Source organism: Periplaneta americana, chromosome 2 (assembly GCF_040183065.1).
Source record: "Periplaneta americana isolate PAMFEO1 chromosome 2, P.americana_PAMFEO1_priV1, whole genome shotgun sequence".
NCBI classification, from domain to species: Eukaryota; Metazoa; Arthropoda; class Insecta; order Blattodea; family Blattidae; genus Periplaneta; species Periplaneta americana.
In genome coordinates, this window is record NC_091118.1 from 202,046,360 (window position 1) to 202,072,487 (window position 26,128).

At 34.3% G+C, this 26,128-nt stretch overlaps 1 protein-coding gene across 1 annotated transcript in view; it reads left to right on the forward strand.

The window, feature by feature from the left end:
* The window catches only part of LOC138695049 (uncharacterized), a 466,263-nt gene that overhangs the window by 66,954 nt on the left and 373,181 nt on the right, over positions 1-26,128 (forward strand). Inside the window, exon 2 of the mRNA XM_069819389.1 lies at positions 19,579-19,646. Coding sequence (XP_069675490.1) covers positions 19,634-19,646 — 13 coding nt within the window. The 5' untranslated portion in view covers positions 19,579-19,633. The remainder of the gene's footprint in view (positions 1-19,578; positions 19,647-26,128) is intronic.

Consider the following 26,128-nt stretch of genomic DNA (forward strand, 5'->3'; position numbering starts at 1 on the left):
TCTTGTCACTTTCACCCGGCATCACCGAAGCTTACTAGGGTACCACAATTTTTGTAATTTACCATGAAGAAGATCGAATGAAATAAAACTTAGTAATAGTAATATTTTTACGTGTAAAGTCTATAAACGATCTATACTAACAGAAAAAAAATGAAAGGATTTTGTGGAACGGAAATTACATCCCGTTGCCATGGAAATGCCTACGGTTTATCCGATAAAATGACGGTTGAACGAGTCCAGTTGTATACAAATGAGGATTTCGCATATATACACAGCTTTTTTTAAATTTCCAGTTGCTTATATCGAAAACAAAGCGTTTGCGAGATTAATATTTTGAATACGCGTTTTTTCATTTTAAGGGGAAAATTATGACATGATTTTTTTAGTGGAGGTTGTCAAGATTATTTTATGGTAAACATGTTTTTTTTTAACGGGAACCCAAACATTTTTCACCAGATTCTGACTGTATACACATAAAACTTCAGTGAATACACAATGACAGTAGAAGATTTACCATTTCACATATATATCGTGTTTTGTTACAATTATACAATAATATAAAATACCACCATACCTTTATGAACACACACACACTATATCGACAATAAAATTACACTCGAAATTGTTTATGGGAAACTGATACTATAATAGAACAAAAGAGACGAACCAATAACTTGTTCTCAAAATATAGCTGGTATAAAATACCGCACGTACATAGATAAATTCAGAAATATACCAGAACACCGATTACAATCATAGATGTGGATTGGTATACATTATATTGACCAGCTATTTATGAAGCTCTCTGAACTGTAGAAGTTAATACACCTTTAGTCAAATACTAATATCACATTTCTCACTCCATTTACACCATTATTTATTGCATAGTTTTGTATGTGCAAAATCGTAACTTAACTTCTGACACGCCTTGTTGTTGACAAATATAAACAGCTCAATTCAGATCGCAGCTGACGATAACTTGTATCTGATGTCCAAATTCGATTCCGCTCATATTTTACGCGTGAGCAATTCCATTGGTCATTGATTTGACTGTCGCTCGGAGACGTAATGCAGATTTATGTGGGCTGTTGGCTACCAGCGTATTTCAACACTTGTCCGTATCTCCGCATCACGAGTCACTATGTAAATTGCGGAATATATTATAGAAGACCTGTCATTGAAATATTAAAACTAGAACTTTTAAAAAGTTTGTGGACTCTATTTTCTTTAGAATCAGAGGTTGGTTCTAGCACAGGCCTGCAGAACTTATTTCCTCAGAGCGACTGCTATCGTACCCTTTCTTACCCCACCCACCTTTTCTACCAATGCAGTCGTAGCGTTCTAGTTACGCTCGGCTGCATCAACATTCATTCTCGCGGCGGCAGGTATACAATACGCTATCAAGAATTACAAATGAACAGATAATAAAAATCCTTAGGAGCATACCTTTAGAAGGTAAGAGTAAAATGAATGAAGGAAATAAATAAGTTAAAATACATGTAAAATAAATTTTAAAATGTAAGTGTGCATATAATGTAAGAAAGTCTACCTATGTATATATCGTCCTATTACTAGTAAAGCCGATTAAGTCCACTTTCTGTGTAAAATAAGTCCCCGACTTGTCTTTTCGTGCTCTGCATTCTACTAAAATGAAGTAAGTCCGAAATGTTGCATGCAGGCAACAAACCAATTATTTTATTTGAACAATTTATTATGATTTTTCGTGCATTAAAGTTTTAATTCCTGGTTTTACAAAACTTGTATTACTGGTCTTAACTGGATTTACTAGTAATAGGACGATAAATAAATTGTACGTTGATAAGTGAGTGATAGCTATATGACCGGATGTCAATGCTGCCATTCAACATTGTAACGCACTCCAGCCAAATAAATAAATAAATAAATAAATAAATAAATAAATAAATAAATAAATAAATAAGTGAGTGAGTGAGTGAGCGAGCGAGTGAGTGAGTGAGTGAATAAATAAATAAATAAATGAATAAATAAATAAATAAGTGAGTGAGTGAGCGAGCGAGTGAGTGAGTGAATAAATAAATAAATAAGTGAGTGAGTGAGCGAGCGAGTGAGTGAGTGAGTGAATAAATAAATAAATAAATAAATAAATAAATAAATAAATAAATAAATACACAATACGCGTACTGCAGTTAAAGAGAACTGGAACATGACAAAATCTAAACTCGTGAAGAAATACTACTTCCAAAGGAAATGGGGATGTGATTATTTTGTTGTTGAAGACGAAAGAATAGCTTGTCTACTGTGTCCCATCCAATTTATTTCTACTCGTCATTTCAATATTAAACCACATTTCAACAAAGCCCGTATTATCATGGAATGCACAACTTTCGGGTAAGTTCATTATTACGAACTGTATATTGATTATTTATTTATATACTGTTAAATTAAGAACGTCCCTCGTTGTGTTCATTCTGAATTGAAATTAATAGTGACTTTCAAGGTTCATTACTTAAATGCTATAAATTTATGTTTCCGTAGGTGATGATAGAAGGTAGGAAAGTTTTCGAAAATCTAAAGCAGGTTAGGTGCAAAAAAATCTCAAAGAAACTACCGACAGGAAATCTAGCATAATTATAAAACTTGAAACGAGATAACGCATTATAAACACAATGAATTTATTACAATCCTTTCTGAAAATTACTGTGCAAAGAGAAGAATAAATAAAAAAAATAAAAGTGCATTATTCATACAAATAATAATAATAAAAATGCAAAGAGAAAGGAGACAAAATACAAGCACATAGATAAAATTGCAGTATATAGAAGTAAAAAAAAATATGTACTAGATATCAATTTTCTAACACAATTAATTAGTGATAAAAGTTAATAACTAGATATCTAAAGTAATTAATCATACAAATTTGAAGAGAAACAAAACAGTAACAATTTGTAAATTTTTACAATAAAGTTAAAATTTTCAGTTTACTTCATTACACTCTATTCAGTAAGAAAAAGCTTGATAACATAATTTTTAATAACTATATTTCTTACAATATCGCTTCAATTTCTCTTCAGACTACGAACATGTTAATTAAACACTTAAAGGTACGTAATTAGTAAAGATTGGTACAAGAATGAAGAACTGTTTATACATAGGCTCAGACATATGGAGGGGTAAATATAACACAAGAATAATGAATGCAATAAAAATGGATGTAATTGTATTTCATTATAAATATTTATGTGCACATTTTAATGTAAGATTGTACTGGACACAGGTTTTCACGAGATACTGAAGCTGGATTTCTTGGAAGGACAAAGCAGAGGAGTCAAGTATAAATTCAGGACAGGAAAAAGGAATCGATAACGAAGCAGCCCTGACTTTGTAGAAGCGAGCGTTACTTGGCAACCAGCCTATAAAAAATATATCGCACATCTTCGAGACTTCGCTTTATATTTTTGGACGCCTTGGTTTTCAAAGCCTTCACAAACGATGTTTCTCACACGATACAGAATTGGAAATTTCCTCTGGAATCGATTTCACCACAAAGAAATTATATTTGCAGTGCTTTGTCACCTCTAACATCCTTTGATACATAATATTTACGTAGATCTTCATCATATCTTATTGGGGTTATGAGATTACCATACCATTATTGAGTTCTTAGTATATAGCTATCCCCACCCACCGAGTTTTATGCCACTGAACCATATGGAACTAATCCCTATGAAAATTTGAATCAGTGGAAAGATATTCATGAGAAAATTACTTGTGTAATTAATTTCAGATAGTTTTTTACTTGGAAAAACCTTCTTATGGGCTATTCCATATGAAGAGTCCACTGCAAGAATGATGGATGTCATTTGGAACACATTTTACAGGAGAAGCAATTGAAAGTTTGAAATGCTTAGCGCTCAAAGCTTACCTGTGATTTTCCGATCATTACTGGACAATGACTATCAGTGTTAATGCCATATAACTCTCTATGTACATTCTATATGTCTTAAGCTATGCATTGACAGTCTTGGTTCATTTTCGACAAGAAAGTGACATCCATCATTCTTGCAGTGGACTCTTCATATGAAATCGATCACTAAAAACCCTCGCATTTTTTTAATACTCTAATTTTTTCCCTATTTATACAAGGTGCTGAGGAGAGTGCATTTTCAAAAATATACTATCGAAAGTCAAACAGTTTTCGTATTATTGAGCGACAAATTTAGCGTATTTTATAAAAACAAGCATCTTTCAGCGCTCAGAACTCTGGAACAATTTACTGCAGAACATTGAACGAGAGCTCATTTTGAAGCTGACATTTGGTAGGTTATGATAAGAAGTAATACTTATTTTTATTGTATACAGAGAGAGAGAGATAATCTGATTTTACTTACTTTTAGGCTTTTTGCCCATTTGTAAAAATGTAAAAAAATAATGAAAAAAAAAACTTTCATTATTAAGAGGGATTCGACATTGTTTGCTTAGTGTTACGGCAATAAGTTTCGACGGTATTAAATAAATTATTTTCACACGCCTGGTCTTGAACGGCGCAGTACCGCACGCACTGGCAGAGAGCTGAAGATAAGGGAGCGTTGGGCGTCATTTTACTCCTGTGTTTATGAAAACCTGTGATAAAGCTAGCCCAGCTATGCGCTACTAGACGACACATCACATGTTTATGTCTCCTGGCCTTGCTTGCCTCGGCTAGCTCCCGTCTCACAGTCAGCTGGTTAGTTCACGCGCGTACTATATATTTTCTTTATTTGATATTTTCAATATTTCTTATCAACGTTGCACCATTATAAAATATGTGTTTATTTGCACTTTCAATGCGGAATCTAACCATATATTTTAAAAATATTTTTTCGTGGACAAAGGCGTCTTAATGAAGAAAAATGTAAATTTCTCCATTTTCATAAAAAGTAAGAAAAATTGTTTATATGTCAATATAAACTTTAATTTCTCAGCATCAAAATAAACCATGATTTTGATCATTGGGTGAAAGGGTTTTGGAGCCACAACAGTTTAAAGTTGCTAATTTTATGAAAATACGATAAATTTAAATGTTTTTAATTTAAACACTATGAAGTTCTGATGCCTCAAACTTTGCACAAAGCATTGTATCACAGTTGTCAACGGACAGAAAAAGTTTCATTGCACTTAAAAATTGCAATGTCAATTTTCTCTATATTTCGGTCGATTTGAGATGGAATAGTCCTTACAGTTCATGAATGTCACCGAGAGTTTCTACAATTGCACCCATTCCGCTCATACAAGGAACGACGCTTGTATAAAATTAATGAAGGGGCTCCCATACACACACGAACAGAATATCGTTAAAAAGAGAAGAGGGGAAAAAAGAACAACTGAACATGGAGATATTGCACAACAATTGTGATGCTCACTTGTTGCACTACATAGCGAGAGAGAGAGAGAGAGAGAGAGAGAGAGAGAGAGAGCGCTGTCCCAGAGGAAGTGAAGTGTCTAATTAGGAGGGGCGATAAATAGCTTCAACCCTCCCTTAGTCAATAGGATGTCCAAGAGAGGAAATATGGCGACGAGCCTTGAATGAATATTCATATGGATCACATCGGCTTCAATTCATTTCTAATAGTTATGAATGCATTGACGTTATGTACGGTTTAAATAATAATAATAATAATAATAATAATAATAATAATAATAATAATAATAATAATAATTTTATTTATTTATTTATTTATTTATTTATTTAATGTGCTGTACAACAGCCAGTGGCCAATTACAGTTCAGCACAAATATAACAAAAAACATAAAACAAAAATAATTATTACACATAAATATAATTACAATTAATTACAATAATGACGATGAATGGATAACTAAGAATACTATGAGACAATGATAATTGAGTATAATGCCTAAAATAATACATAAATGATAAATCGTTGCCAAGAGCAAACAAAGTCTATACATTGAAGGGATCGAATTCGCAGCCATGCATGTTGGCATTTTTAATGCATCTGGAGACTGGTGAAAGAAATTTCGAATTTCTAATATAGAAAAGTTTGTGGGCTCTCATATCTTTTGTTGGAATACGTAAGGTAATATTGTTTAAGAAAGAGTCACAGGATATATCACCTTTGAGGACTTTACAAAAGAACAGATAATCTAGCTCATGGCGTATAGCATATAGATTTTGACAATTAAAATATTCACATTTTCTCTCATAACTATACCCGGAATTAATGGGCAAAAATCTGAATGAACATAAGGATATAAATTTTCTTTGTATATTTTCTAATTTAGCCGAGTCCGTAGTTGTAATCGAGTTCCAAACTACAGATGCATATTCGAGTTTCGATCGCACCAATGTATAGTATAGCATTAAGAGAGAATCGGGCGTGGAAAAAGAATAAGTTATTGACCGTATTATTCCTAGCATTCTGATTGCGTGATTGTAAATGTAATCAACGTGACTATGAAAATACAATTTACTGTCAAAGAATATTCCCAAATCTTTTACGCAATCCGTTCTGTTAATTAGTACATTATTTAGATAATAATTAAATTTCAGTGAAGAAGTTTTTCTAGAAAAGGTTATTACATTAGTTTTGGATACGTTAATTTTCATACCATTGTCTTCCGACCATTTAGCGACTGAATTAATGTCACATTGAAGTGATTGACAGTCAATACTACTTTTGATTGTACGAAAAATTTTTAAATCGTCTGCAAATAATAAACAGTCAGAACTTATTCTTTTACATATATCATCTATGAATATAATAAATAGGAGAGGTCCTAAAGTAGATCCCTGCGGGACTCCGCAATTTATATTATAAGAATAAGAGTGTATATTAAACAGTCTTACACATGAAACTCTATTACTTAAATAATTTTCGAACCACTTTACGTAGCTTACAGAAAGGCCAATATTTCCTAACTTATGAAGAAGGATATAGTGCGGAACTACATCAAAAGCTTTGCTGAAATCAAAATATATTGAATCAGTTTGTCCCTGCGTTTCAATTATTGGTACAATTTGATTTAATAATAATAATAATAATAATAATAATAATAAGGTAAAGGTATCCCCGTAACATGCCATGAAGGCACTTGGGGGGCATGGAGGTAGAGCCCCATGCTTTCCATGACCTCGGCACTAGAATGAGGTGGTGTGGTCGGCACCACGTTCTGACCGCCTTTTACCCCCTGGAAAGACCCGGTACTCAATTTTATAGGAGGCTGAGTGAACCTTGGGGCCGTTCTGAAAGTTTGGCAACGAGAAAAAAATCCTGTCACCACCTGGGATCGAACCCCGTAGCCAGCTGCTCTACCAACTGAGCTACCCGGCACCAATAATAATAATAATAATAATAATAATAATAATAATAATAATAATAATAATAATTTCTTTATATAAACAATATATTTATTTATTTATTTATTTATTTCGAATATTAATGTGCAAAACAACAGCACAAAGCCAATTACAGTTTAGCACAAAATAAAAAACAAAACAGAACAAATGATGATGAGAATGAATGACAGAAAATGGCAGTGAGATAAAATACAATCAATATAATGGTCAACATTAATCATACACCAAATGCAACAAAATAAATGGCAATATCTAACAAATAATAAAAGATATTAAATAACAAACAAGGAATGTCATGCATAAGTAAAATCAAATCAGATCTTGCAAATTGGCACTTTTAATACATCTGGCTATTGTATAAAGGGATTTAAATAATTTAGTGAAGAAAATTCTTTGACCACGAAAACCTTTCACGGGAATTCTAAGGTAGGTGTTATGTATAAAAGAATCACAATCAATTACACCATAGCATTATTAAAGAAAGTGTAATCAATATCCTGACGTCTCGAATACAGACTGGTAAGTACAGTTAAAATATTTACTAGATAGTTCATAATTTAAAGAAGAGGAGTTGGGTACGAATCTAAACGCACAAAGAGAAATGAATTTTCTTTGGATATTTTCTAGTTTAGCTGAATCAGTAGACGTAATAGAGTTCCACGCAACTGATGCATATTCTAATTTAGACCTTACTAAAGCATAATATAATGTAAGTAGTGTATCAGGAGAGGAGAAGGAATAAGTAATAGACCTAATGAGACCAAGCATTCTTAGTGAATGATTAAATAAGTGATCAACATGGTCATGAAAGTACAATTTAGAATCAAGATATATACCGAGATCCTTTATACAGTCCTTCCTGATTATGGCGGCATTCGATAGTGAATAGTTGAACTTTAATGTAGTTGTCTACCTAGAGAAAGAGATAACGCATGTTTTAGAAATATTAATAATAATAATAATAATAATAATAATAATAATAATAATAGAGGAAATGTTACATATCATTGATAAATTAATTACCGGTAATTTAATTGTAATAAGAGCATTTATGTATTAGCAGCCTTAGAACAGTGAGGCCGAATTCATTAAAAATCACGTACTGGTATTCATAATTTAAAACTTAACAAAAGTAAATTTTCTAATAGCAATATGTTTTACTTTTTCTCACTGTATACGGTAATATTTAATACTCGCTAATTAACTGCATTCTTATAGTTACTGTAGTTTGTGTGGATAGGAACTACATATTATCTGCATAAAATAGTATTTTTAGCTGCTTGAAATAATTGCATTTTAAGATACCTAAATCTATGTTTTAGTGCCTATTTTAGGTGTCTAAAAGTTAGTTTTTAAGAGCCGTATTCATAGACATTCTTAGCGCGGGCTTCCGGTGGATGATCAGCGAACTAACGTTTTTCGTATTCATGGGTAGCTCAGTTGGTAGAGCAGCTGGCTACGGACTGAAAGGTCCGGGGTTCGATCCCAGGTGGTGACAGGATTTTTTCTCGTTGCCAAACTTTCAGAACGGCCCCGAGGTTCACTCAGCCTCCTATAAAATTGAGTACCGGGTCTTTCCCGGGGGTAAAAGGCGGTCAGAGCGTGGTGCCGACCACACCACCTCATTCTAGTGCCGAGGTCATGGAAAGCATGGGGCTCTACCTCCATGCCCCCTAAGTGCCTTCGTGGCATGTTACGGGGATACCTACCTTAAACCAGTGTTAGCGATACGATATGATATGTATCCCGTACAAGTAACCAGTCGATAGCCGGGACTAGTTTAGCACGCTCGTAGCGCGGGCTAGCGAAATGTCTATGAATAGCACCCTAAGTGTCTAAAAATCCAAGGTCTAATATTACATAAAATCTGAACTATAGTTACAATATGAAATTCTTCTCTACATATGAGAAATCCATTTCTGAAAAGTTGCCTCTTATTTTTTGTTACATCCTGTATAGCCTAAATATTCCTATACATCAATGTGAATGCTATCCTTTTCACGACAATGTGCAGAGATCGAACACTATCAATAGGTACATCTTTATCTCTGCCCACTCTTGTGTTACGTTATCTGCCACAATTCCTCGTACAATGCACCACGAGGTTTGCAGTGGCATTTGAGTAGACAACCCACGTAGACATGATTCCATTTTGTACGCCTCTGCAGAAGTTCACTGTGCAGTGCAATCTCGAACAGAGGCGACGTTAATGGAGATGAGTGAAGTTCCATTGCAAGGTCGCATTATCTCCACTTCGGGAGACGACATTACGCCAAGCGAGGAAAAATAGAGCGTTCTGCCGAGAATTAGTGCGAGAAAACAAAGATATGAACGGAACATATTATGTTTCGAACGTTACATACTCGTATGTTAATACATTATCTTACTCCCTAATATGTTTTCGCGGGATATCAGCCGAGTTAAGATTTTGGAATGCTCCAAGCTTTCGACTGCTATCTCTGCAGCCATCTTCAGGAATCGAAAAATCGAAGGAGAATTGGGAGGAAAATTTAAAAGGTACGCAAAACGCGTCCTTGCAAGTGGGTTGGGGGCTGTACAAAACTAAATATGTGAGCTCCAAGCCTGTTGGCCACTAGTCTCACTCCGGGTTACGCTGCTCCCCTGAAGGAGTTCTAGAAAATTTTGAAGGGGAAGCCGAGATTGGACGTAACCTCTTAGGTACCACATACGCGAGGGGGCTGACATTGATCAATTGATCACGGAACGGGGCGAGGAGGAGTTGGCTGGTGTTTGCCGTTAGAATGGCAAGATGCCGTCATCTGTTGTTCGATGACAAAGCATGTGAAGGCCGTCGGAAGAAGCGCCGTGAAATCTAGTCTGCAATTTGTGAGGTCCCTGTCCTTTCAATTTGCGACTTATTAAGTGACCTCGTATATTTAATAGACAATTTATAGGTTCTGAACTCGGGCATACATCGTTTATAATAAGGGTGGAATATGTATGGGGAAGGGCATTTAGGTCCGTGGCCCATTTCTTATAGGGCTCATCTCGACATTTGTCTTACGCCTGAGGAAAACCACGCAATACCTTAGGCGAGATGAGTTGTCTCGTGTATAAGAGACTAGCCAATTTGGCTATTATGTAGGAGGTGATTGTTGTCATGAGCCTTGTTGAATCGTCTCAATTTTGAGACAAGCCATTTGGCTATATGATGGCTCAATTACGAAGATGGGGAGAGATGTAATTAGTTGATTAATTTAAGTAATTAGGGAGATTAATGGGGATATGAGTGCAGGTCCGTGGCCCATTTCTTTTAGGGCTCATCCCGACATTTGTCTTAGCGCCTAAGGAAAACCACGGAAAAACCTTAGGCAGGATGTGTCCGAACAGAAAGTCGAAAGGAAATATAGATGTTAGGCTGTCTCAGGTAAAACGGGATTGGTTGGCGGATCGGCCAATCCGGGGCCGGGAATTGTCATCTCTCGTAAGCTCCGCCCCTCCCGGGATTCCTGTATGAAGTTTGGCGGGCGGCGAGCCCTGTTCCGCCGGTTGGAATCGGTTGCCGTCCTCGGTCCGTGATCTTCATGACCTTGATTGTAAGAGGCCCAAGTTGGTCCAAGGCCGGTGTCCATGCCTGACTGAGCTGTAGTCCACTGTCTCTGTTAAAGTTGTTTTTCTCCAGCTTGATCTCTATGGCCTCCTTGATTGTACGATCCCAGTAGTGGCTTGATTTGTTAATGACCTTGGTGTTGTCAAACAGTATTTTATGCTCCTTTTCTATGCTGTGTTGCACCACTGCAGATTTTTCCGGGTAATACAGCCTCAGGTTCCTCTTATGTTCTTTGATTCTGTCTTCTATTGTGCGGCCAGTCTGCCCTATGTATACTTCGCCGCACTCCCATGGAATCTTGTAAATCCCTGGAGTCCTTAAGCCCTGACTGTCTTTAACCTGACGTAGATGACTCCGGATTTTGCTCTGTGGTTTATGTATGGTTTTGATATTTACCTTCTGGAGGATTCTGCTTATTTTGTGTGACACGCTCCCGCAGAATGGAATGTTCGGACATCACTTCCCTGAAGATGGCTGAAGAGATAGCAGTCGAAAGCTTGGAGCATTCCAAAATCTTAACTCGGCTGATATCCCGCGAAAACATATTAGCGAACCAACGCCGAGAAAGCCTCAAATCATACATTATCTTACTCATAAACAGTTTTTTCTGGGTATAGAATATAGGAATTCGACGTTACATAAGACACGAATATTGAAATATATAAAGTAAATTTCGACCCTGATGTTTCAAATTTTGTTCATTTAGAAATGTTTGTAGGTTGTTTTTGCCTCTATGTATTACCACAGTCTAGTATGTACAGTCACGAAGCTCAATACGTAGTAAATATGTAGTTGCTAACCACTAGGATCGCTACTATCGCCTCATTACAGATCAATGCGAAATTGTACCTGCACAGTCTATTGTTCCTAGCACCCTCACAACTCAAGCTTCGTGACTGTATATAGTAGACTGTGCTATTACCGTCTCTAATGCCAGATTATAGAAATTCATTTTATTATGAATGAGTTTACTTGTTTTACATGTGAACGTTGTCACTGGACACAGCCTATGTATGTACACGTAAATAAATAAATAAATAGATAAATAAATAAATATATAAATAAATAAATAAATAAATAAATAAATAAATAAATAAATGACTGCCTTCGTGGTCTGTTGGTCAGCATGCTGGCTTCCAGATCAGGAGGTCCCGGGTTCGATTCCCGGGCTAGGCTCTCGGTGAATTTTTCTTGAAGAAGAGGAATTCCCTGGGTGTCTAGAGTCTGGAAATTTGTATGAATGTGAGTGTGTCGGGTTAATCACAATCATCACAATATAAAAAATACGTCAGGACTGTCGCTGGGCAGTAACCTGAACACACGTTTCAGCGTCACATTGTTGACAAGTAACTCCATCTATTAGCACAACCATAAAGCATCTAATAGATGCTATAGAGTTACCAACAACGAAAAAAAAAAAATAAATAAAAGAATGAAGGAATAAATAAAGAAATAAATAAGTAAAAAAGTAAATAAATGAAGAAATCGGCATACGCGGAGAAAGAAATAAGTACATAAATAATTAATAAAGACGAAATTATTTACACTGACTATTTGCTTCACGAGTCTCTACAAATTACGAGTTTCTGATAAAACACGTTTCCTTCTTTCCTAATAAAGTGCTCGCTACCAAATTTGTCTATTAAAGCACTGGTATCCAAGCATCTCTTTGTTTTGTATTCGTATATTCACTTAACAGCAGACCTGAAGTGTGTATGCCGCGCTATACTGCATACATACATATGTACACTGTGGCAGATTGCTTGGAGCCTCTAGGTAACTAAACGCAGGTCTCTACATATCATATACATGCATGCATACATACATACATGCATGCATACATACATACATACATACATGCATGCATGCATGCATACATACATACATACATACATACATACATACATACATACATACATACATACATACAGACAGTCGACCTGGTTGGCGATGCCCAAGGTTGCGGGTTCGATTCCGGGCCAGATCGATGGCATTTAAGTGTGCTTAAATGAGACAGGCTCATGTCAGTAGATTTATTGGCATGTAAAAGAACTCCTGCGGGACAAAATTCCGGCACATCCGGCGACGCTGATATAACCTTCCAGTTGCGAGTGTTGTTAAATAAAACATAACATTTACATACATACATACATACATACAGTCGACCTGATTGGCGAGGTGGTATAGCGGTGGCCTTCTATGCCCAAGGTTGCGGGTTCGATCCCGGGCCAGATCGATGGCATTTAAGTGTGCTTAAATGAGACAGGCTCATGTCAGTAGATTTATTAGCATGTAAAAGAATTCCTCAGGGACAAAATTCCGGCACATCCGGTGACGCTGATGTGACCTTGCAGTTGCGAGCGTCGTTAAATAAAACATAACATTTACATACATACATACATGCACACGAGCATAGGTACATACATACATACATACATACATACATACATACATACATACATACATACATACATACATACATATGCTTGTTGTAGAAAAAAATAGAAATGTAAATGGTAGAAATTGTAAATAATTGTAAAACTAGAGTATCATAAAAAACAATAATTTTAGAATCTGCAATAACATCACAGTCTAACAGTAGATGGTAAACTATAAACGGTAGATAGCTATAATTAATTGTGAACTTAGAACATTTTATAGAGAAAAAATAAGAGAAAATTACGGAAAAAAAAATAATCCTAATCAGATTGTAAATTTTAAATTGCAGAAAATCAATATAAATGCAGCATATATTTCGAGAGAACTAAGTGAATGGCAAAAACAAAATCAACTGATCTTCAAATTAGATTGTAAACTTTGAATTGTTATAGATGATTGTAAATAATTGTAATATTATAAGAGAGTTGAGTGCATGTAGTATTACTCAGTGTAATGGAACATGCCGTTTTTTTTAATAAATACAAAAAATACAAAAAAATACATACATACATACATACATACATACATACATTATTGTAATCAGCATAATAGTTTTCTTTGTAACGATAGTTTCGATTGTCTCAAGAAATAGTAATTTATAACAAGAGAGTAATACCTTATTATATTTTATTCGCCAAGTGGAAAGTTTAGGATAATTTTCACGAGTGCTTAATAGTAATATACGTTACAAGAGCGGTATGTTGACGTTTTCATGTTCGAGGAAAAGATTGAAAAAGCGAAACGTAGTTGAGCTTTTTTAATTTCCGAGAACATGAAAACAAACATACCGCTAGTGTATCGTACATTATTTTGTGCGAAGATCGTTTATTACATTCCTGAAAGAGGAATTTCTAATTAGTTGCAATGAAATCTCCATCTTGGTTTCTGTTTAATGACGGCAACTTCGGAAAACCAAAATATCTTTCTTCAACATTGTTGCTATAAAATGTTTTCTGTGTTTACTCTACTCCAGCAGGCCGTGATATACGTCTGTCTTTTTTTTCCCCCCAGTCTATAAATGCGAACTTAAAACAAACGATAAGGTTATGTAATGATTTATTTTTCATTTTAATATTTTAACAATATTATTTATATAACATATTGCAGTAATAACATCTGCATCTGGAATCTTGTTGATTTTTTCACGGCTTCCTTAATGTTACTTGTATCAGGAATGCAATAAGTTTCGTGGAGTAGTAGACTTTACTTAATTTTTGCAAATATTTAAAAACAATAATTAACATTGCAATTTAGGTGAAATTGCAGTGGTAAGTTTCCAATTTATAATTATTACTATGTTAAACGTCTCTAAAATAATATGTTAAAAGCCTAAAGCAGTAAAATGAATGTCGCGCTTAAGCGGTAAGAAGAGGGAAATTGTTATGTGTGTTAGGTTGGGAATACTGAATGTGGTATTTCACACTTACCGCGTATTGGTTCTGTGCGGAAAACAAGCAAATACGCACGATCTCGCACAAAATCTGTTTACTCCCGTGTGCTGCAATATTTTATACATTACAGGTATCTAAATTCAATTTTAAACTACAGGTCTGTTCTTTGTAATGTGCTGTTTGTGAAGAAGTTACAAATAAATGAATGTGTGGATTATATTGTTGCTAGTGTGTTGGTTTCATAGAGTAAGTGACTTAAAAAAATAGGTGTAATTCACCGCTGTGAGCTGAAAACATTTAGCTCACTGCTGTGAATAAAATCTTTATTTAGGTTGGTAGGATCGGTGAAATAAAGACCAGTTGATATATCAGTCATGAATAAATACATTTTATTTCTTCGTTCTTGTATTCTTATTGTAAGGGATCAAAGTTTGCGGTTCTGCGGCATAGCGAGTCCATTTGACAAAGCACAGACGATACAAAAGCAATTTAATAAATGACTTTAAAAAATCGAACCCTTGACTTCATATAGAATCAAGGCTGTTGCACATTCTATAACTTCACAATCATACCCCCTCCTGTTTATTCTTATCCTTTGGGAGAGGTTAAATAAATCACAAGGCGCCCTAAACAATGTACTTTTGGGTTGGCCTTGCCATCCCTTACTTGTGAGCTGTTGTAGGGGCGGAACACGGCGTATCACCCCGATCGATAGCCCGGTGCGTGGGGGAGTCCACCCCCGCCCCTACTGCTACACCGTCAAGACATGACAACGCGGTGTAATTTAAATAATTTTCATCCCTTTTAACAGCTCGGTTCCGCAATGATTGATGTAGCAATTATGCAGATGATCTCCAATAAATTCGAAGTTTATAATTTTATTTTTGTTTATTAATTCCAGATTTCGCACTAATCATTTTCTTTCTAAGTGCTTAGATCTTTGAATTAATTAATTTTAGAAATGAGATAAAAATAATTAATAATACAACATTTATTTTGTATAAATTTTGTCACTATTTGTATTATTTTGTGTTTATGTGTGCTATCTGGTAGAATGGAAGAGAAAGCCTTATGGCCTTAATCCTGTCAGATTAAATAAGTAAATAAATAAATAATTAATTAATTAAATAAATAAGTAAATAAAGAAATAAAAAATAAATAAATAATAATTAAATAAATATGGATGGATGGATGGGTGGATGGGTAGGTGGGTGGGTGGGTGGGTGGATGGGTAGGCAGGCAGGCAGGCAGGCAGATGAATGGATGGATAGATGGATAGATAGATAGATAGATAGATAGATAGATAGATAGATAGATAGATAGATAGATAGATAGATAGATAGATAGATAGATAGATAGATAGATAGATAGATAGATAGATAGATAGATAGATAGATAGATAGATAGATAGATAGATAGATAGATAGATAGATAGATAGATAGATAGATAGATAGATAGATAGATAGATAGATAGATAGATAGATAGATAGATAGATAGATAGATAGATAGATAGATAGATAGATAGATAGATAGATAGATAGATAGATAGATAGATAGATAGATAGATAGATAGATAGATAGATAGATAGATAGATAGATAGATAGATAGATAGATAGATAGATAGATAGATAGATAGATAGATAGATAGATAGATAGATAGATAGATAGATAGATAGATAGATAGATAGATAGATAGATAGATAGATAGATAGATAGATAGATAGATAGATAGATAGATAGATAGATAGATAGATAGATAGATAGATAGATAGATAGATAGATAGATAGATAGATAGATAGATAGATAGATAGATAGATAGATAGATAGATAGATAGATAGATAGATAGATAGATAGATAGATAGATAGATAGATAGATAGATAGATAGATAGATAGATAGATAGATTAGATAGATAGATAGATAGATAGATAGATAGATAGATAGATAGATAGATAGATAGATAGATAGATAGATAGATAGATAGATAGATAGATAGATAGATAGATAGATAGATAGATAGATAGATAGATACTTTATTGCTCAGATATAAATACATTATGCATAGCAACGTCATTATAAACAGATCATACAAAAGTATTTGCCAAGTTAAAATAATCGTTAACGCTATATTCATATAATTTTCTTTTAATTACCTATTTGAATGAATCGGAATTTAAATTTTTAGTTGAACTTGGTAAGCTATTATACAACTTCAGGGACATCTAATAAAAACTGTTTTGTGTAGTTTTGTATCTGCATAAATGAAGTCTTATATCGTTACAATTTCTCGTATGATATTCGTGAAAATGAAAGTTCAATGGGAAATTATGTATATTCAATTTAGTACATAACAAACACTGCAATACATATAGCGATGGAAGAGTGAGAATTTTACAGGATTGAAATAAATGTTTACAATGTTCTTTTGGTCCAACACCACAAATAATTCTTCTGTAATTTAAAAATATTAAAAATGAACTACGATTCCCCCACAATAAAACACCATATTGAAGATGACTTTGAATATATAACAAATATACAGTTAATAGCACTTTAGTATCCACAGTTTTAGACAAACATCTTGACATAAATATTCCTTTAGATATCTTACCCGAAATCATATTGATATGGCTATCCCAGCCCAAACAGCATTCAATATAAATACCCAAAAACTTGATTGTATTATGAAAAGCATCACTTTTTCTATCTAAGCTAAATTTAAGATCTGTCACTTTACTTTCATTAATACATAAATAATTAGAAGAACACCACGACTTAATTAAGATAGCATTCTCATCTAACAAATCTTGAGAGTCGGAAAAACAATCAGCAGCCAGCTGAATAGCCACATCATCAGCAAATAGATAAGGGTTAACAGAGTTACTATTAAAACACAAGGTAAATCATTAATGGAAATAATAAAGAATATAGGACCAAAAACAGATCCCTGAGGTACACCATACACTAAAGACTCGAACTACGAAAAATAAATAAATAAATAAATAAATAAATTAATTAATTAAATGTATTTCACTCTCAATCACATTATTCACAAATAAAAACGAATTGTTTAAAAGTCTAAATTTCGCAGTAACAGCAACCGTAAACCTAAACGTTTCATGTAATTAGAGGGATCCTATGAATCGCCTGTCATTTTTTCTTGTCTTTCACAGGATACAAAATTGCGGTCTGTTTCTGATTCACTTTGATATTGAAGAAATGCCTGAAATTTCGGATATCACGCACAAATGGTGTGTCAGAGAAGTTGCCGAAGCATTCAGTGATGTTGAATGTTTTGAAAGTGTTCGTTTTCAACAGTCGCACATGATTCTATGCGTCTGAATTAGAAGGTTGCTGCTAACAGAAAGTCGAAGAAATCTAGGATCCAACGATTTTATAAAAAAAATTTTGGTCCTTTGTTTTCCTTAACAGAGTAAAATACTGGGGGCGATTTCAGATTCGCTTTGTGTATTGTAGCAATGCCTGAAGTATTAGATATTTATTCTGCGTGTCTAAATAAGAAGATTGCTGTGGCAGTAACAGAAAATCAAAGTATTTTAGGAACAAACAGGTTTATTCAATTTTTCTTCCCCTGTTTTGTTCATTCACAGAGTAAAATATTACAGTGAGAGAAAAATGGGTATGGTGAAAGATTATCTGTGCTCAAATGTACATGTGCGTATATGAATATTATGCTGTGAAACTGATTGATGTATATATTATGTATTTAGATCTCGTCAGTGTGATAACCTTGAAGACAGAATGTCTAATATGATAATGGATGAGTGGAACGGAGAAAAATTCTCTCCGGCACCGGAATTTGAACCCGGGTTTTCAGCTCTACGTGCTAACGCTCTATCCACTAAGCCACACTGGATTCCCATCCCGATGTTGGATTGACTAAGTGGTCGAGATCACTCATAAGGAGTGCACTTCTGCACATATGTGGACATTGTGCCACTGTCATACATATATGACGCAGTGCATGAGGATAGGCCACCAGAGGGAACCCAAGAGGTGGAACTTAAACTGAGGGGATTCGATTTTTCTCCGTTCCACTCATCCATCATCATATGATGACGCAGAATTTCTGCACGAAAATATCATAATGTACTTCGGTACATCGTAATAACATAAAATAAATAAATAATATAAAAACGGAGAGAGAGCCTTGATGATTATGTCTCGTTACTAGAACATACTCGAAATGGAAATATAAAAAAATTGTAAAGTTGGAAAAATTAAAATAGCTTAGAGCAACAATAACAGATATAAATAGCACTCCAAATGAAATTAAACGCAGAATAAATCTGGGAAATGCCTGTTATTATTCGGTTGAGAAGCTTTTGCCATCCAATCTCCTCTAAAAAAACCTGAAAGTTAAAATTTATAAAACAGTTATATTACCGGTTGTTCTTTATGGTGGTGAAACTTGAACTCTCATTTTGAAAGAGCAACAGAGGTTAAGGGTGTTCGAGAATGAGGTTCTTAGGAAAATATTTATGGCTAAGAGGGATGAAGTTACAGGAGAATGGAGAAAGTTACACAACACACAACTGCACGCATTGTATTCTTCATCTGACATAATTAGGAACATTAAATCCAGACGTTTGAGATGGGCAGGGCATGTAGCACTAGGAATGAATGAATGAATTATGAATGTAATTAGTTACCACTGCCAGAGTGTATTTACTCATTCTCAGTATGAAAAAATACATGATTTCAAATACGTTTTTATATTAGAGTAGTAATGCCTGGAGTATTAGATATCACGCGCAACACACATGTCAGAGAAGTTGCCGAAGCAGTCAGTGATGTTAATGATTTTATTTTTCAGAGCGCATTGCATCGTGCTGGAAGACCCGGCGTTGACATGAGACGTCGTAAAGAGTATGGATAGAGCGGGTAAGTGGCCACAGTAACAGTTCACTGCATAGCACGCTGCAGTGCGTTGTACAGATTGGAAAGATAAAATTTATTCCCCAGTTTCTAAGAAACTTTTTATGGGGTTTATATTAATTTATGTACTTATGAGTTATTATATTGTAGTTACTTTTCCCAGATTTCTGGGTGGTTGAGATCAGAACTCAAACGAGGGCAAACAAAATAAATGGTGCAATCTCAATTGCACAGAAATTACCATTATAAATGGCAATAACATTCTAAGGCCCGATTGTATAAACCATTTAATCTTAGATCAGAGGTTAAATTGATCCTCGTTCTAGCTGAACTTGGAATTTTCTGTTGTATAAAGAGTAATATGAGATTAATTTGTCTTAAACTAAAGTCAACCTTGACTGAAGAAATTTCTCCAATTAAGTTAGATGATCCAAGTTCAGTTATTTCTTTTCTGTTTGAAATATACGAGTGGCAGATTGTGCAAAAAGAATAATATTATTAATATATATGGCAGATACATTTATATATATTTTTTTTCAATTTATTGCCTTAATAAGCAAACAATCTTATATTTTATAAAGGCTTTATCGTGTTCAGCAGTATCAAATAACATAACCTATAATTATATTATGTTTATAACAACCATTAATTATTAATGGATATGATAGGTACATTCATAAATTTTCAATTAACTGTATTACTAAACGAAAATTGTCGTTTTATAAAGCTTTATTATGTTTAGCAGTATCAAACACCATAACATGATAACAACTTGGATAACAGTCAACCTTCTTCTTATTGTCCGCCATTATTTACAACGCACAAAACAAACCAGTGTCTCGAACAGAGTGTACGGAAAGTCGCCAAAAAGTAATTGGAAAGTCGCTAGATTTCTTATTAGCAACAAAGAAAGATTAAATTTTATCACTATGAGGTCTAAAAAGGTCGCTAAATCCCTATTTAAGCAATATAAAAGTTAAAAGAAATTGTCGTCGAAAACGAGTTAAAGTCGCTAAATTGGCTACACAGAAAAAACCTGTACAACATGGTCCGTGCATCACATAGTTCACCTGTTGTATGCGATGTTGCCAAGTCCTTTTCACGTGAACTTAGATTGCATTTGAACCAAGGTAATTTGATCCCAGAAAAGCTTTATACAATAGAAGAAGTGTCTGAAATCGGTTCACTTTCCGATCTTCGATCAAAGTTGATCTTTAGTCAGGGAGTTTTATACAATTGGGCCTAAATGAATTAAACAACGTTACATATCTAGCATGAAGAAACTATGACAGGAGAACGTGTGAGGTATCAACGGATAGCAAATCTCTCAAAGTTTACATCTATTGGATACGCATGCGCTGCGAGCGTGTATTCAGTTAGGGGTGCTATTCTTGTGAAATGACTAGCCAACACAAGAAAACTTACGCGGTGTTGAAGATAGCAATGACAAATTCCATCACAACGGTATAACATTTCGGTACACGCTTTGGTAAAAATTCGCCACTCCAACCTGATTCAACAACATGGTTCAAGACAATGAGATCGGACGCTAGTTGAATGAACACTGCCTCACCCCTGGATTGGCCGTGCTACTGTTAATAATCTGACATTTTGCAATTCGCCACGCACGTCATCTGTAGAACTCGGATTTTAGGCTAAATGTATATTTTTTCTAGAGGAATAAACTAAAATTAGTTAAATATCTTTTATATAAAATATTAACGTTCAGAAGGGTTTTTATAGTACCTAAAGTGCCTTTCTTTGTTCACTATGACCTATTTTACGGCGATGTGCTACAGAAAATAATCGAATTTTGACAAATTTTATAATTTTTTTCGCGCTAAAATGTACGTTTTCATAAGGAATATTTCCCTGAAAATTGTATCTCAATATCTTAATTATGAGTGAAGCAAGTAAAGACATAGGTTTGGAAGTAAATCCCAAAAAGACGAAGTATATGATTATGTCTCGTGACGAGAATATTGTACGAAATGGAAATATAAAAATTGGAAATTTATCCTTTGAAGAGGTGGAAAAATTCAAATACCTGGGAGCAACAGTAACAAATATAAATGATACTCGGGAGGAAATTAAACACAGAATAAATATGGGAAATGCCTGTTATTATTCGGTTGAGAAGCTTTTATCATCCAGTCTGTTGTCAAAAAATCTGAAAGTTAGAATTTATAAAACAGTTATATTACCGGTTGTTCTTTATGGTTGTGAAACTTGGACTCTCACTTTGAGAGAGGAACAGAGATTAAGGGTGTTTGAGAATAAGGTGCTTAGGAAAATATTTGGGGCTAAGAGGGATGAAGTAACTGGAGAATGGAGAAAGTTACACAACACAGAACTGCACGCATTGTATTCTTCACCTGACATAATTAGGAACATTAAATCCAGACGTTTGAGATGGGCAGGGCACGTAGCACGTATGGGTGAATCCAGAAATGCATATAGAGTGTTAGTTGGGATGTCGGAGGGAAAAAGACCTTTGGGAAGGCCGAGACGTAGATAGGAAGATAATATTAAAATGAATCTGAGGGAGGTGGGATATGATGATAGAGACTGAATTAATCTTGCTCAGGATAGCGACTAATGGCGGACTTATGTGAGGGCGGCAATGAACCTCCGGGTTCCTTAAAAGCCAGTAAGTAAGTATAGGAATAAACTAAAAGTAGTTAAATATCTTCACCTTATATAGGCTATAAAATATGAATATTCGGAAGGGTTTTTATAGTGGCTAAAATGCCTTTCTTTGTCCACTGTGACACATTTTAAGGCTATGCGCTACAGAAAATAATAGAATTTTGATAAATTTGATCATTTTTTTTATATTTGCGCTAAAAATGTACTTACGGTTTCATGAGGAGTATTTTCGTGAAAATTTTATCTCATTATCTTAATTTTAAGTAGCTATATTTTTATTTAATTTCGTAGAAGTTGTGTTAATGCACGAGTTATGTGTAACCAAAATTTTAAATTTAATTATCTCATAAAATAAATTCTCTACGTTTTCAACGACAAGTACCTATTTATTTTATTTCTCAGTGGTTAAAGCTAGAGTGATGAAATTTGACATACTTATTCATTAATATCTCTGTTGTGAAATGGATTATTTAACTGTCTGTATTCAGCATAGTTTTATTGCTAGAGAATACGTAAATAATTTTTGCTTCACAGAAAAAAAAATGTTAGGTTTATTTATACGTGCTTTAACATCTGTGGTCGTATCGCGTGTTTAAGATATGTGGGTATACCAGTAGACCGTTTTTACAATTTTGATTTATGTTTATGATATTGGTGATTGAGGTGATGATGAATCACGGTATGTAAATTACCAGTCCGGCATTTGCCTTTATGACTGAAAGAAACCATGAAAAGCCCCAGTCAGATTGGCCGGCCACGGGGTTAGAAACCAGGACCTCCCGAATGCGAGTCTCAAACGCTAGCATCTGAGCCAATTCGCTCGGCAATAGTAATATGCGTTACAAGAGCGGTATGTTGAAGTTTTTATGTTCGAAAAAGCGAAACGTAGTTGAGCTTTTTTAATTTCCGAGAATTTAAAGAAAACATACCGCTCGTGTATCGTACATTATTTTGTGCGAAGATCGTTTATTACATAACTGAAAGAGGAATTTCTAATTAGTTGCAATGAAATCTCCATCTTGATTTCTGTTCAATGACGGCAAATTTGGAAAACAAAAATATCTATCTTCAACATTGTTGCTTTAAAATGTTTTCTGTGTTTACTATACTCCAGCAGGCAGTGATATACGTCTGTCTTTTTTTCCCCTCAGTCTATAAATGCGAACTTAAAACAAACGGTAAGGTTATGTAATGATTTATTTTTCATTTTAATATTTTAACAATATTATTTATATAACATATTGCAGTAATAACATCCGCATCTGAAATCTTGTTGATTTTTTCACGGCTTCCTTAATGTTACTTGCATCACGAATGCAGTAACTTTAGTGGAGTTATAGAGTTTACTTATTTTTTGCAAATATTTAAAAACAATAATTAACAGTACAATTTAGGTGAAATTGCTGTGGTAAGTTTCCAATTTATAATTATTACTATATTGAACGTCTCAAAAATAAAATGTTAAAAGCCTAAAGCAGTAAAATGAATATGTCACTTAAGAGGTAAGAAGAGGGAAATTGTTATGTGTGTTAGGTTGGGAATACTGAATGTGGAATTTTAGACTTTCCGCGGATTGGGTTTGTGGGGAAACCATGCAAATACGCACGATCTCGCACAAAAAAATATAGTTGTTAGCTATGTACTCGTATAATTTCGACAATTATGACAGAGGAGTAAAGCCCTATATCCCTGTCAATGCTAAATCTTGAATATATTTACAGTGATTTTATTAAATTTTAGAAAATGAAAGTTTGTTGTGGAAATATTACACACAGCAGCTGAACGGAGTAACATTTTACTCACACTGTGAGTTATTCAGTTCCTTTGAAATCACCGACGGCAGGGATTCGTGAGCTGAGCTGTCTGCCCATGCTTATTCAATATTTTCGCTTTCATTCCCTCGACCGCTCCCCACGCTCTTCAGCCTGATGGCATACCACACGCAATGACAGCTAGTCATCTACAATAACGCGGGATTCTTTTTCCAGAAATCCGAACCTCGATTTACATTTTGGGTGTAGTTCCTTCTGTTACAGAAAACAGATGTCATGTTAGGCAAATGAAATATTTTGTTATTTTTAATTTAACTCTCACTTGTACTATTTTTTAGTAGGTTATTTTACGACGCTCTATCAACATCTAGGTTATTTAGCGTCTGACTGAGATGAAGATGATAATGCCGGTGAAATGAGTCCGGGGTTCAGCACCGAAAGTTGCCCAGCATTTCATCATATTGGGTTAAGGGAAGACCCCGGAAAAAACCTCAACCAGGTAACTTGCCCCGACCGGGAATCGAACCCGGACCACCTGGTTTCGCGGCCAGACGCGCTAACCGGTACTCCACAGATGTGGACCACTTGTACTAAAAGCAAATATAATATAATATAATATAATATAATATAATATAATATAATATAATATAATAAATACAACCAAGCGAGTTGGCTCAGACGGTAGAATTTGAGACTAGCATCCGGAAGGTCCAGGGTTCAAATCCCGTGGGACACCAATCTGACTGGGGACTTTCGTGATTTCCTTCAGTCACAAAGGCAAATATTGTATTAGAAATTTACATACTATGATTCATCACCGCCCAAATCACTGATAACGTAAACATTAATCAAAATCAGTTACATGTACACAAACCATCTACAGCACACAATAGAAACAGGAACTCAACAATAGCTAAAACGGCGTATTGGTATAATAACTCACAGATTCTAAACAAGCGGTATGATCACAGATGTTAAAGCGTGTATAAACAACAGACAAAAAAAATACAATACAATTTTTTAATATAACCTTTTGAATCCTGAGAGTATAGAATAGAATAGAATAGAATAGAATAGAATAGAATAGAATAGAATAATATAGAATAGAATAGTACAGAATGTTTTATTTTCTCTGTCAGAGTTAAAGCCATAAGGCCTTCTCTTCCACTCAACCAGCCTTAATCAATACAATACATATTTAAATTACGAATATTTACACTACACTTAAAAGATTCTCCAGGAATATTCTTCAGTTAAGTTTTGACTACTAGTACATACCGTATTTATTTAAATTTAGATAAACCTGTAAGATAAATAGTAATTTAATTTATGAGCTAATTTAATTCAATCAATTATAATTAATTTGAGATAGCTAGTAAATGATGAGAATTAATTTAATATAAGTTTACTAGAACTATGTTATGGGGAGAAAAAATATAAATCTAAAATATATTTATATAATGAGAATATTAAAGTAATGACATTTTGCCATTAGAAGTTTTGAATTCTATTTAGAGAAATTAATGATAATAATAAGAATGGACAGATGTTAGTTTCATTATAAGTAACAAATATTAAACAGTAACTAATTTGTTAAGTAAGAATTTATGTAATATTAACCTAAATATACTATACTAAATACATGATTATGATATAAGATATGTACAGAGAGCCGAAGTATATTATAATTAGGGACAGGGATTTGGAGTATTATAAAGAATGGTGAAACGTAGTATAGATATTCGTAACTCAGTGACTGTCAAGCGAGCTGCGTCACAGAGCATGGACGAGTACAGTTCACTTCATACAAACTTACACGCAACGTGCTGTGAACGTATTTCAGAATAAACATATGGAATAGTTTAATGACATATAGTGGCCTACATACATAATCTGCATTTCACTTCGAACTACATGTGTTTTTCTTGGCAACGCACAAGACACCAATAAACAACATTACAAATATATATAATTAAATATCAATCTATGCGTCCTCGCGTGTCAGGGGAAATATTGATGGCTGATAGACAGTTGTCTTCTATATGGAACTCGACTCTGAATACAGTA